The 14,345-nt window shown below is 39.1% G+C and overlaps 1 protein-coding gene across 1 annotated transcript in view; it reads left to right on the top strand.

Moving 5' to 3' along the window:
* Nucleotides 1-14,345, top strand: part of STT3B (STT3B, catalytic subunit of the oligosaccharyltransferase complex) — a 136,070-nt gene that overhangs the window by 111,014 nt on the left and 10,711 nt on the right. Inside the window, exons 8-10 of the mRNA XM_018563761.1 lie at nucleotides 962-1,010; nucleotides 4,633-4,787; nucleotides 6,502-6,710. Of these exons, the coding sequence (XP_018419263.1) occupies nucleotides 962-1,010; nucleotides 4,633-4,787; nucleotides 6,502-6,710 (413 nt within the window). The remainder of the gene's footprint in view (nucleotides 1-961; nucleotides 1,011-4,632; nucleotides 4,788-6,501; nucleotides 6,711-14,345) is intronic.

Genomic DNA, 14,345 nt, shown 5'->3' with positions numbered 1-14,345 from the left:
GATTTCAAGTTTTTATTGATATGATTTATTTCCTATAGTATTCTAATGTGCTCGCTTTTGTGTTCTGTACTGAGAAGTGGAGAATGTCCTTTTATCTGCCTAATTTAGAAATTCCCTCCAATTGTTAACTTGGTAGCTATGGGTAAATACATCCACGTCTTAGTTAGAGGAACCCCCTACATGAAAACTGTTGGAGGTCCTTCCACTCTGTGTGGTTGGATTAGAAGGCAGTTCTAATTGGTTTATTTTTAAGTTGCTGCATGTGGGAACTGTTTGCACGTATATCTGTTTCTTTAAATTATATACTTATTGGTGAAAATGAGACACTTAACCACCATTAGCAGTCAATTGCATACACTAATATAATAGCGTGTTTTAATCTTGTTTTAAAAGCACCTGTATAGACTTTAATGTTCAGGGATTTTTTTTTTTTTACATTAAACATAAAAGGGTTAGTTCAGTTAAGTGTAGCTATTTTAGACCTATTTTGCAGCTTTTCATCCTGTATCTTGCGTGCCACAAGCTTTTATGGCCTAAAGATACTTGGTTGGATTCTGAATGGCCATCATGAAAGATTCTGTAGTATGTAGAACACCCATAACAGTAACTTTGTGCATTGTAATGGGAGGCTGATTTTTTTTTGTCTGGATCAGGGCTACCCACAAACAACCAAAAAAAACAAGTATATTGTTCAGTTTTTGCAATTCTCTAAAACACTAGATCTAGAACAAAAAATTAGTACTTCATATCAGATGCTTGTGGTGTTATGTATTTGGGTAAACAGGATTTGCTTCTTGGAAGTCTTTCCTTTTTTTTTTCCCCCTTATATTACAAGTGATGCACAAAGTTAGGACTTGGAGCTATAATGTACAGCAGTCCTAAGAATACATATATAATGGCATTCAAAATGAGGTTTTGTACACTTTATTCCTAAAACAAATACTCTTGTATTACATTACAGGGTACATTGCTCCTTGGAGTGGAAGGTTTTATTCCCTTTGGGACACAGGGTAAGTTCTGTTAGTATAGCTTGTCAAATTTATTTTGCTCATTTCAGAATTTATGCACAAATTCGTTATTTGAAAAGTAAAAAAAAAAATACAAAAGCTTGGTATTGCCGTAAAACCGGAGATATTTGAGAAGATTAATCAGTTAGTTTAAATATTGGTTTTCCAAAACTTAAAGTATTAAGTTAATCCCAGTGATAATTTCATGTTTGTACTTAAGAGTGTTGTGTGTTTTAGCAATTGCAGAACGCATATTAACACATTTTTGTCTTTGGATGCCGCTATGGTTTTTGCTCTTTCAGGATTATATATTATGGTCATTCAGGGTTCCTAGAAAAAAAAATGCTTTTTAGTGCTTCCTTATTAAATTTGGCAGACTTAATTTGGGTGGAATTTAAAGAGGCCACCTACCTTTTAAAACTTGACGTTTTTGTGTGTTTGCTGCCATCCTATCTCTCTGGGACCCCAGTGGTAAATTCTGAAATACTGAGCCTTAAAACTGAACTCCAGCCAAATCTGTTTCGTAGTTATATTAAATATGAATTCTGATGTAATCAATCTGCTTTCTTCCTCCATAGCAGGAGTCCTGCTAGAAAGTTGAACTTTAAGTGCTTCTTTGAATTAATTTCCAATTATAAAGACCAGTTGCAAGTGCCTTTGTTTGGTGAGCAGGGTGACCAGTATGGTAATCACCAAAGTGCAGTCCAGCAAAGGTGTCACTAGTATGATTACATCCGTGCTGCCTGAAGTGGGTGGACCTGATCTCTGATTTTGTAGCCTTTCCCCACCCAGACTGGTCCCCTTAATTTAATGGCTATCACATGGTAATGAACAGGCAGAAAGAGCTGTGCACTGCTCCTCACAGTCCATGATAGCATGAGAGCTGAACTGAAGTGGGAACAGAAAGGTTGATATTACTGCAACTAGATGCATGGCTTTTAAAAAAAAAAAAAAGGGGAAGAGGGTTGTGTGTGGGTGTAAACCAATTTCCTACTTTATACTTTGATGAGAAATAAAAATTTACAATTTGCCTGTAAAGGAGATTCTCTTCCCAAGTCCCGCCCAAAAATGTCCCAGATATGATTCGAGAGGTGGAATCTTAGAAAATGAAGTGTCTCAAGGGCACCCACATTACCAAGAATGGTAAGCCTAGAGAAATTCCTCCCACAGCAAGGCTGTGATGTCACTGCTACTTTACCAAGGCAAAATCTTTTTCACCCACATTTAGAGGTCAGAAAGTGCATTCATTAGTTCTGTAAAATATTAGGAAAACAACTACTTGAAAATAGTTGTGCTTGGAGTTCAGCTTTAAAATATCTGTAAACCCTAACAATGTACTTATCCTATTTTGGTCTGTTAAATACACCATTAATACTAATTTGTTATGTTTGGTTCAATAGGTGCACAAACATACCTGCTGATCCTACCCGAAATATTTTCCTGCGTTGTAATACATTAAGGCCACTGGTTGGAGTCGAGGAGCATAGAACATAAATACTTATTTCTTATGCTCATCAGCTCCATCTAGTGGCCATAACGCATTATTTCAACACACTACATTTTAACTGGGGGGAAAAAATATATTATGAACATTTGTTTTTGTCATTGTTCGCCAAAAACGAACATTCACAGATGTGCGAAGGGCCCTGCAAATTGTTTAAAAGTAGGCCCCTATGTGTGCATAGCACAAGTAGTTCAAACACTTTTTTTTTTACATTCACTTTTTTTGTGGTTCAATAAGTGTTTTAGGAATTGCTCTATTAAAACAAAACCGTTTTTATGTCAGTCTACGGTGATCTCATAACTACAAGGTCCCAATGAAGTGATGCAAAAGCAGCTGCATAGAAAGTTTCTTTTCATTGGCTTTGGATTGCTTCCACCTTGATCATACTTCCAGACCGTTGGCAGGTGATACTGAAGTTTTTGTAAGGGTGCTGTGCAGGTGTAAGCGATCAATATCTCCACTGTCTCTGACACATGGACCATAAAAATGGCTTTCAAAGGGGGGCTTTTCTCATTTTACTGATAACCTCTTTTATACATGAAGAAACCAGTGATTAATCTCCTGAGAAGACCGAGGTAGTACATGACATTAGAAGACCTGTACCACCTTGAGCAGCATCAATGATCAGATTACTGTGTTTCTTTTTCTGTAAAAGAGAGGCCAGTAATGTGTTTAGTCTTCTTTCACTGGTCTACATGCATTACATATAATTGTTTGTACATAACCGCAGCTGAGCTCTCCGGAAAGGAAAATCCAGCCAACTCAACAGCCGGGGAGGATCAGGCATCTGGGCAGAAAACTGACCTGTAAAATTGCAAGGCACATCCCTTGTTAGAAGCAATTGCTATCAAAGCACTTGGCAAGTGTTTTCTGAAATGTTTTGGCATGGAATAGCAACAAAGCTGTCTTTATACCTAAGATCCTTTATGAAAATTGCCATCGGTTTAACACTTTAGTCTGCAACTAAAAGGTCATAATTTAACATCAGGTTCACTGACTTGATCCGTCGGCTCTGAAAAGCGGCTATCTCGCAAAGTAATCCAAACAACAAATTGACAGTTAAATTGTCACTGTTTTGATATATAATTGCACTATACTTGTGCTGCCATCACACTTTCAATCTTGGAGGGTTTTTTCTTTGGAATGGGGAGAAACTTTGAGCAATTTCAGTGTTTTATTATAGTTTGCTTTGCTATATTTCCAAGCATCATGTCCATTTTTAGTTTATACAATGGATTCTGTTTGGGTTTGCATTTTTTTTTTTTTTTTACACCTCAACAACCTTTTGCATATCGTATTCAATACAATCAGTCAGCCAATCAAATTAATCTTGTTAAAAAGAAAAAGATGAATCTAGTCAGTAGGGGCACATACCCTACTTCATGTAGATTGTCCCAAAATATCTCTCATACTTGTGCATGAGAGGTTACACTCCCCTTTTAAAGACCTCTACAAAGTTTCTGTGGGTAGACATTAAAGGAGTATTATATGGCGAGCGATTTTCACTGAGCCTCATAATCTGAGCCGACCTCTGACAATGAAACTGTCACAGATCGGCTCAGTAGATTGGGAAGTGAGCGAACACATACCGACGCTCGCTCACTTCTCGATCTATCCCTGCAGAGAGCTGTGACTGTCACTCACTGCTCCCTGCAGGGATTCCCCCCACTGTCCGATCCTCCAGCACTGACTGGCAAAACAGATGAGGGAGGGGACGGGCACAGCTGGCTCTTCCTCTGGATAGGCAGAGCCAGCTGTCAATCCCGCAGCTGGGTGGATCCAGACAGTATTGTCGGGATTCATCCTGGCTGCGGCGTCTCGGTATACCGAGCTTTGGGTGACGGGAGGACGTTAGTTTGTATTCTACCGTAACCCTTAAAAGAACTATGGTGAAAAGCCCTGATCCCTTAATATAATAATAATTCTCCTTTAAGGAAGTAAGAGTAATGTGTTAATTATACTTCCATGGCGTACTTGGCATGATATGGGGAGTAAAAATGCTCTGTTCTCTATCTTTATACTCGCTGTTTAACGCATTTGCACTCAATTGATTTTCAGTTTTTAAAAAATACGATCCCTTTTGTAGTAAATGTTTTTGTGTTTTCCTCTCATTTCTACCAGGTACGCAAAAATTCACATCCCTATTATTGCTTCAGTCTCGGAACACCAGCCGACAACGTGGGTTTCTTTCTTCTTTGACCTTCACATATTAGTTTGTACGTTTCCAGCAGGGCTGTGGTTCTGCATAAAAAATATCAATGATGAGCGAGTATTTGGTAAGGACTGTCGGCAACTAAATTTAATCTGCATGCTATGAGTGTTGGCTTTTTTTTCTTTTATAGTTTTCCTTCTGCATTTGTGCTGTAATTGTGTTATGAAAGGCAAAATAATTAACAGTTCCGCTTTATTCTTGTTATGCTTTGCCACTTGGACTCGAATAATAGCTCATAATTCAGTAAGGAAAATCACCATTCCCCAAAATTATGGTGCTGCACACCACTTCCAATTGGTAAAATTAGCATTTTTGTCTAGCACAAGCACACACACTCCCCTACTGGGGCTTAATCAAAGAGCACGAGGTGTGTGTTATTACACTGTCTGTGTTCATTATAATTTGGTGCTTAAAGATGTACTACCCTCTCACTGATCGAATTACAAAAACTTTGCATTGTCCATGATGAAATAAAAATTAGTAAACTAAACATGAGATTATAGTCCATCATAGAAGTGAGCCTGAAGCGGTGGCTACTTTACAACAAACAGGGATCATGGGGAACGAATGTAGCCACCCTCTAGAAGGAAGGACAGTGTCAGCACCAATTCAGAGATGATTTTGAAGATCTACAGCTGAGTGATACACAAATAAGGTAAAATTAAAAATACCCTCCCAATCCTCTCAGAATGGCCATTGTCCTCTGCCGGAGTTGGTGTGTGGTCCATACACTGTACTGCAGCCCTGCATGGAACATTTCAGATAATGCTTGCAAATGACGAGCACTCTATGGCCAGTGCATCTCATTGGTCAGCATGGTATTTTTAATTTTCTCCCGTTTTGTAAAAAGTGGAATTACCCTTTAAATATTTCCTAATTTATGAACCGGCACAATGACTTGAGAAAGCAGCTGGGACCTTGTTCAGGTTAAATTCCTAAACCAATAAGGATCGGAAGGATGGGCAAGAGGGACGCATTCGACCTAAAGACTGGTTTGAAATGCCCGCACTGTAGAACGCTCTTTAACAAAAAAATATTGTAGAGTTTCAAAAACGCCTTTTGGCATCCATTATTAGTTTAGGTGCAAAAACAATGCTTTGTGGAGTTTTGTTAGCCTTTTCAGTTTCGAAGGCTTTCCCTGTCCTTGACCAGACACTGCTTTTTGTGAATGCTTTAAAAACAAAAAAATCTGAAGCCATTTGGCTGGTCTCCATAAATGTATGCTTTTGCATGCAGTGCACAATATTGTACCACACTTTTGATTGGCTATATGAGCCTTGGAAATGCCTACATGTAGGCAGTCCTATTGTATACTTGGTATTGGCTTCATGCTTTGTGGCAATGCACATACCAACACCTTCACACACTTGTTTCTGGAGGCTTGCAACATACTGTATATTGCTTTATGCTTTGTGTTTTGAGCCATTCCGAAGAAGGGCTCTCATTTTCATCAAGGAACAGTACAATTTTATGGCTTTTCCTTGGCATCCATTTAAGAGCCCGCCGTGTTCAAGTTAATGTTGTCTGTTTTGCCTGTCATGCCAGAGCAAATTATTTAAACTGCTCCTCTGACGGTCTGCAGTAATTGGCTTTAGTTAGCAGAGCATCCTCTCTAAGCTGTAGTATTGTATATATCTGAGATTTATGTTGTATTAGTCCTACAATGGTTATGTACTTATAATTCATTAGGAGTTATAAAGTGTAAGGAAATCACTTTCAGTGCGTCTAATTTTTTTAATTGACAGAATGACTAAATGCTCTGAAATTTCTCTCCGCAGTTGCCCTATATGCAATCAGTGCTGTTTATTTTGCTGGAGTGATGGTTCGTTTGATGTTGACATTGACTCCTGTGGTCTGCATGCTGTCTGCTATTGCTTTCTCTAATGTTTTCGAGCATTATCTGGGTGACGACATGAAAAGGGAGAACCCACCAATAGAAGATAGCAGCGATGAGGATGGGAAGAGCTCTGGCAATCTTTATGACAAGGTAAATTACGTCCCTTTGTGTTATGTAAACCTTTTTTTTGGCTTGATTCAAATTTTGTAGTCATTTATTTTCAGTTCATTGTCTTTCCTGTCAACATTCTGCACCGTAAGGTTACATTAACACCGCAGTGTACTTTGGGAAGAGTATATGTCAGTTGTAAGGTTTAGCTCAAAGCAATTTTTTATGTAAAATTCATTCAGGTAGTTATTTACATATTACATCATTACGTCTGTTTGGTCAACAGGATGAAATTTCATGTTCCAAAGGGGGAAAATCCTGCTGCTATAAAGCTACAACACAGCAAAGAGATTTCAGTGGTCAGGGACATGTAACACATAGCACAGTGTAGAAAGTATTTAAGTTTGATGTAGTATGTAAATTGCAGTTGTCCATGGTATATAATATGCAGCACCGCATGCAGAACATGGCAGTCTAGCCATAAAGAAAAAACATACAAAACTTAGTTGTCCACAGTAGAAAATGTATAGCACAATGTAGCAGTCTAGATTATGAACTGTGCAACATGCATTGGTCAGAAATATATAATGTATAGATTGCAGTAGTACAACACACTGTACAATGCAAACTCTAATTACGTAACCTACAGCACAGTATATGGAAGCCAGAGGTCCATAGAACATTGAGGGTCAGGGGAGAAGTTAGTTTACTTTGATGGTCAGTTTGAACAACAATGTCTACTTACATTAGTGGTCAGCTTGAAGAAGAATGTCACGTATATACAGCTAAAGAGGTTATTGGTGTAAGCGACTACTTATTTGAAAAATGACAACAGACTTTCCACTCGCCCCATGCTGAGTACTGTGCCAAGTAATATCTGCACCAAAACTATCTAGACCAAGTTTAGGCAAACTCGGCATTTCAGCTGTTATAGAACTACAACTCACATGAGGCATTGCAAGAGTAAGTCACAGTCATGACTCTCATTGGCAAGATTGGATTTGTAGTTTCACCACTTCTGCACATTTATAAAGTATATAGATGCTTTATAAATGAATGGGAGTCTTTAAAAAAAGGAAAGCCTGGTCACATGACTGGATCTCCTCCAGTCTCAAAGCTCTCAAGAACTCCGTGGGGCACTGAGGGCGCCACGTGGTGGCTTTGTTTTATGAATTAGCTGTATGCAATGTGGTGTGCAATGTGCATTAAGCCCCTGAAGTTTTCTGTGCACTGATGCTGACAACTGATCACCTAGCATCACATCCAAACTTTTAACAGAGCTAGGCGTAACGGTACAAGTTGCCTCAACAATGCATTTGATTGGTTAATGCGGTCCCTTATTTATGTTTAATTACATAAGGTGCTTCTTGAAGCACAATTGTTTTTACAAATAAAGCCTGGTGTCTGATAAAAGGGTCTCTCCTTATACAGAATAGCATGGTACCTGTACATAAAAAAACTATGATTTTATAAACTTCTGCTCTCTGTTATTCTCAATGTACAACTAAGCCAGCCAGCACTCACCACGTAGAAACACATCCAACAACCCCAATATTTCAATATATAGTGCAGCGCTATGTGACATCACGTTTCATACCGTATATTATATACAAAACCAAAGTGCTTGCACCTTCCAATACTTAAAAATACAAGTCCACCCAACGAGGTGAGGGCATAGTCACAGGGGTGGAGATCACAAGTGGTTTACAAGGAATATTCACGTGGAGTGTGGAATAGATTGAGCACTTTACTATTGGACATTTGAAGATTGTTTCGGTTTAACAAAGGGATTTTGATGAACTTATTGTATTGTTGTATGAAATTTGATGTATAGAATCTAAATGGTTACGATAGATGAAGAAGCACAGTAACATTTTTTAAATATAGGAGCACTTTGATATTGGTTTTAGGGATGACATAACGCTGCACTATATATTGTAATATTAGGATGGTCACTGTGCATATCACCTGTATATTGCATTGAACATTGCACTGAACATATTGTCTGCATGAATTCATTGTCCTATAGCTAGGATTCTTTTGTTCCATAGTCTTTCATTTTTGCTGCGTTTTTCAGCACAGGCCAAATGCATGTACATAAGGAAACCTATTTGAAATGGACCTATTCCCAACAATGTACTATAGTGCATTGGAAAAAGTTTCTTGATTTTTAGGTACTGGGTCACATGTTGTCATTTACATTGATTTAAATGGGGTCCTTTAAAAACAGCTTATTTGAAATATGTCAAGACTCATTAATCCATGCATTCTGGTGTGAATGAGTCTTAAGTAATGTCCTACATTTTAGTATAGCTTATCAGAAAAGGAAATGGTTTCATCCATCACTTTCTTATCATAGATAGAGCTGCATAGCTATCCTAGCTGTTTTTTACTTCACAAGTCACTTTTTATGTAAATATGGAACTGATGTTTCTGTAACATAAACGGATTGTATGCACATGGATGAAGCTATAGCCAACAAGGGTGCTATCACTTTTTAAAGTAAAAAACATTTTTTTTTTTCCAGTTTTGGATAGAGTAGAGATATGGGTTACACTCCATCAGGTTTTGTTTTTTTTATCCGTTTCCCTTTGCATCCCCCCCTGGAAAAACAACAAGTGAGAGAAAACGCCTTCAATTTCAAGGGAAACTCCCCCTTAAAGGAGAATTATGGGGTGAGTGAAAAACTCATCCCCATAATTCAAGCCGACCTGTGACACTGTTGACTTCCCAATCAATAGCGCTGACCTGTGACGGCTTCAAACACACGCCGCCATTTGCTGACTTCCTAATCGTCGCCCGGCGGAGAGTGGTGGCCGTCAGTCATGGCTCCCTGCAGGGATTCCCCCCTCCCCTCTACGTTTCTCTAGTGCTGACTGGAGAAAAGGACAGGGGAGGGTCGGGCAGATGCAGCTGTCAACGGGGTGGATCTCGACAGTATTGTTGAGATCTGTCCCTGATCTGTCCCTGCTGTGACACGCCTCTGCGCTCTCAGCATACATTGGGCAATAGCCCGCTATATACTGAGTTTTGAGTCACCGGAGTAAACCCTGAAGAGAACTACAGCCAACAAAGGTTGGCCCATAGTTCTCTTTTAACTGTCATCTGGACAGGTGTACACACTGCAAGATTTTACTCCAGTTCCTGCTTAGATAACTCTTAATAGTTTGGATTTTTCTATAATTTTCCGTCCTGATGACAATGGTCGCAGAAAACAAAAACAGGACAAGAGGTTTTAAAAATTAAAAAAAAAAAAACTTTGACCATTTTATCGTGTTGTGATATTACTCCCTGCCAACGCTTCTCTACATATTTTAATGAACATATGCAGCATTTGTTTTACAACAGAGCATCGCAATGCACATATGGTTTACATCTGTGCATTGCAGTGTAGTGAATTAAAAATGTGTTGTGCTGCATTGTCTAGGATTTTGGGGTGCCGTTCAAAGGGAAAAGCTATACATTAGGCTGTTTTGTGTATTACCTTGCATTGCTGCAATGCACAGATCTGAATGGGCTCATACAGTTTGTATCTAGAATGGCTACCTAACCTCAATACACTGTTGGGGGAAGTCTGTAGCTCTCTGTATGTAATAAAGAAGCATACTAGAAACAATGTGACAGAGGGAAGAGTGAAGAAGGCAAAAATGGTGTTCTTCTACAAGTTTGTTTATCAGTGCATCGGTTTACCAAAAGTATTTGGAGTCCAAAAATTATTTTTACATCAGATAGTAATGATGGGCCTTTGGAAATATGCAGTAACCGATTATTCTTTCCAAAGTCCTCTAACCCAGCAAGCAGCAAGTTGGAAGGTTTCTATGACATGGCTATAGTCCACCTGGCAGAAGATTAAATATGTAAAATCCATTTTGTAATTGGTTCAGATATCCATGGTATACAAGGGCTTAAAAAAAGGCCTTAAAGATAAATTAATTTGAGTTTGAGGGTTTTTTTTTTGTTTTTTGCATTTTTCCTGAAAATGTTTAGGCAGGTCCATCTAATGTAATATATTACCTACACAGTATATTGCTTTACACCCATGGAAATGGAAGGAAGGGCGGTGGAAAGCGTAGATTTTATTTGATGTTTAGGCAGTAAAATACCAACTTGGCAATCGTTTCTATGATCTATATTAGCTGATCTGGAAATTTCAGACTTTATCCTCTAGTAATGGACCCCAATGTTGTGCAGATTTTTTTTTCATCACTTTTGAATATTCCATATATAGTAGATATCTTCCTTTCCTCCCAAGCCTTACAACTATGCTTTACTGTAATTTATGAAGATCCTGCTAAACATTTTCATGAGATGCTTGAACTCTGGCTTCTATGCCACAAAAACTATTTTAATGAAGTGGAAACAGTCAGTGGCCCCCACCTTACTTGACTGGTCTCGTCTAATTAACTCATGCCTTCTGCTTTAAAGGTTAACATACTTCAGTAGAAACTGCTCTCTATTCTAATATAACCATTGATATTCTTAATCCAACAAGGGTCTATTATATATTTTTCACCCAAGACTCGCACACTTTTAGAAGTGGGAAATGTTTGAATCATGGGTGAAAGTTGTGGGAATTTTGGATGAAAACATAAATTGATTTCTTTTGCACATGTAACTAGGGCTGCAACTAACAGATAAGTTGGCTGATTTTTTTTTCCACAATTAATCTGATTTTAGAAAGAAAAAAACATATTTCATTTAAAATAAATTACACAATTGGGGTGTTACAAACCATAGTTTGCTTTACAATAAAACTGCATGCACATTTTTTTGCAATAGCACCGCACTGGAAAGCATGGAGCTGCAGTACGGCGCTTTCCTGTGGGGGCAATCGCACTGTGGATGGGAGGAGCCTTTGGAGTGCCATTGAAATGCTAGTCTAAATGGTAAAAGTTGAGAATTGAATGTGAGTTAAGCTGCTTATATCTCTCCATTTCCCATAAGTGTTTGCAATCGGTTTCAGTTTAGGTAGCTTGTTAATGAATTTTTCATTATATGATCAGTTTAAAGATGTCCATTTGCTTTACTCCCCACGTGGACTTTTAAGGCTAAATATAGACAGTATTAAAAGTACATCTATAGTACAATGGTTCTTCCATGCCGTCATCCTGCTGAGAAAATGATGCAAATAGTTTATATAATTCAGAGCCATTAAATATCTAGTCCTAAAGAAAATCAGCCATTTCCACATACCATTTAAAATATCAGAAGGATGCCTTTTTGCTCCAGGATTCTATTTGCCAGTGATTCATTGTTTTCTCCACATAAGTGCAGCTAGCTGTAATAGAGGTGAAGTAGCGAGCAGTGTTTAATCTCTGAATTGTGTAACCACCTCTACAAGAACTTAGGTAATGAAGTGCAGACAATCACAGTTCAGATGGGTTTTTTCCTACTTTTAATTGCTGCACAAAATGAAAGCACTTGGCTAGGCAGTGAATGCAGGGGATAACAGTTTGATTATACAATTATCGTTTTCAATGTCAGATTATTTTCCATGCTGGTTGCCACTCAGCAGGGTGAATGCTAGATTGCCTGCTGCTGTGTAAGTGTTACATTATGAGCAATAGTCTGCCAAGAAGCCACCTGGGAACAACTGGCTGCTCATGCTTTGTTTGGAAAGAGCAACACCACATCTGATGAGCTCGACTTAACATGTTTGATGCCGGGCTGACAGCGTGCATGCTGGGTGCCCTGGCTGCTATGTTCACAGTCAGGCATTGGCATTTTTGTGTTGCTATACAGAAGGGATGTCAACCATATACCTTCAGTTACATAAATGATGGTGTTGCAAATAGAGTGAACTTAGAAGAACTGTGGGCAAAACATTTATGAACGCTTCCAGTGGGGCTACCCCTGCACTGCAAGGGTTAACGGCTTGTTTTTGTCTAGTTGCAGAAAAAAAGTTATGATCACCTGATCCTCCAAGCTGGCTTGTTCCTAGACTGGTCCTTCCAGCTTCTCTCCCCCTCTGATGATTTACGGGATCTTAGACCGTAAATCATCACCTTCTATACAGAGTCTATAGACTCGAAGATGCCGGGAAACATTCAAATGCTGCAGTGTAGGAGGGGAGAGGCTTCAGAGACCGGCGAAGCAGGGAGCCGGCTCAGTGGTTTGGGTGAGTATAACTTTTTTTTGTTTGTTTCTCACCTAGACAAAAACAAACGGTTAACCCTTGCAATGCTAGGGTAGCTCCACTGCAAGAGTTGTTAAACAATGCCCTCCATCCAAACTGTATGCAATGTATTGCAAGCCTTAGGCCTCATTCACACACAACGCAAGCAAAATTGTATATTGCGTATATACGCGTCTATGCGTGCATTATATGCAATCCCAGAATGCATCACTCGTAATGGAATTTTTAATGTGCTGTACACGTGTGCGCGTAAATAGGCAGAAATACGCTGCCTGGACGCATCTCTGTTCCATTCTGTTTTTGCGTATATATACGCTACACAAATATACGGCTCCATACGCGGCTGTGTGTATGGAGCCATTTGTTTGCATATGGTACAATACGCGCGGCAGTGTGAATGAGGCCTTACTATGTCCTTTTTTTTTTTGATGAATTGCCTTCATTGTGCCTGCCTGCACCTGAACAATCTGTGTAAGTGAGTGCTGCGAGAAGGAAATGAACAGTGTCCACATCCCTTCAGTCTGAAGAACATTTTTAGAGACTCTTGCTACCAATAAAGTGCCTGTTGCAGGGGATTCTTGTAATTTGTCTTTAAGCTCCTTGCAGATTTTTGTGGAAAGCTTTGAGCCTGTTGATTTACTGATTCAGTGATTGATTGTACTTGTTGTTTGGAGTTGCTGGCTAATTAGAACTCCGTTAAATATACAAGTGAAGTGCATATATGTGATCCATGGGAGTCGGTCTTTCTAATTTCTCTGTTGCCAGTATTCAGATTCCACACTTCTTTCCAGCTGCACAAATCCAATTATGCGTGGATGATCCTGCTGTTTAGTTTCTGTGTCCTTTGCCACCCCAAGCCAGCTTACAGGACTGTGAAATGGTATCACTGCACAAGGTCTTCCCCCTCAATTTCCCAAATACATCCTATCCAATTCCTAGTGCCTGAGACATTTTTGGATGACGGCACACTGCAGTGAAACAAAGCCTATCATAGCCTCCCATGTGTGAGCTGCCAAATTCCCCTTTCAGTGTGCTGTAATGAAACATTGCTTGTCTCCTCTGTGCCACTGTTTTTTTTAGCAGACCTGGTATAAATGACGTAGAGGAGATGCTATAACTAGCTACTACGGGGGGGTGTAGGGTCACATACACCAGTAGAGGTTTAACAGGCCCTAGTGTGTGGAGTGAACTGCTTTTTTGTCTGAAGTTATACATTTGCAGATGGTGTAAACTGTTTAGGTCTGAACTGGTTCTTTTCTCTCCCCCCGACCTCTATCTCTCTCTCCCCCCAACACCCCTCTCCCCTTTTTTTTTTGCCTACCTCTGAACTGTAATGATAATTTTTGGTTCTGGTGCAAGCTGTACTTATTTAAAAATATATTTTTAAATTTACAATGTTCACTTTATTTGGTGTAAACGTGCAACCAAAGATTAGTGTCAGATACCTAATACTTTGAAATACCTTTATGGTATTAATGGGACATATTGATGCTGCAGTTTGTGTTGTTAATTATCTTCCATATTGTCTGCTGCATGGTTGA

This window comes from Nanorana parkeri, unplaced genomic scaffold (assembly GCF_000935625.1).
Source record: "Nanorana parkeri isolate BGI_ZX_2015 unplaced genomic scaffold, ASM93562v1 scaffold692, whole genome shotgun sequence".
Taxonomy (NCBI): domain Eukaryota; kingdom Metazoa; phylum Chordata; class Amphibia; order Anura; family Dicroglossidae; genus Nanorana; species Nanorana parkeri.
The sequence above is the reverse complement of the archived record's forward strand: the minus strand, read 5'-3'. Positions and strand labels throughout refer to the sequence as shown.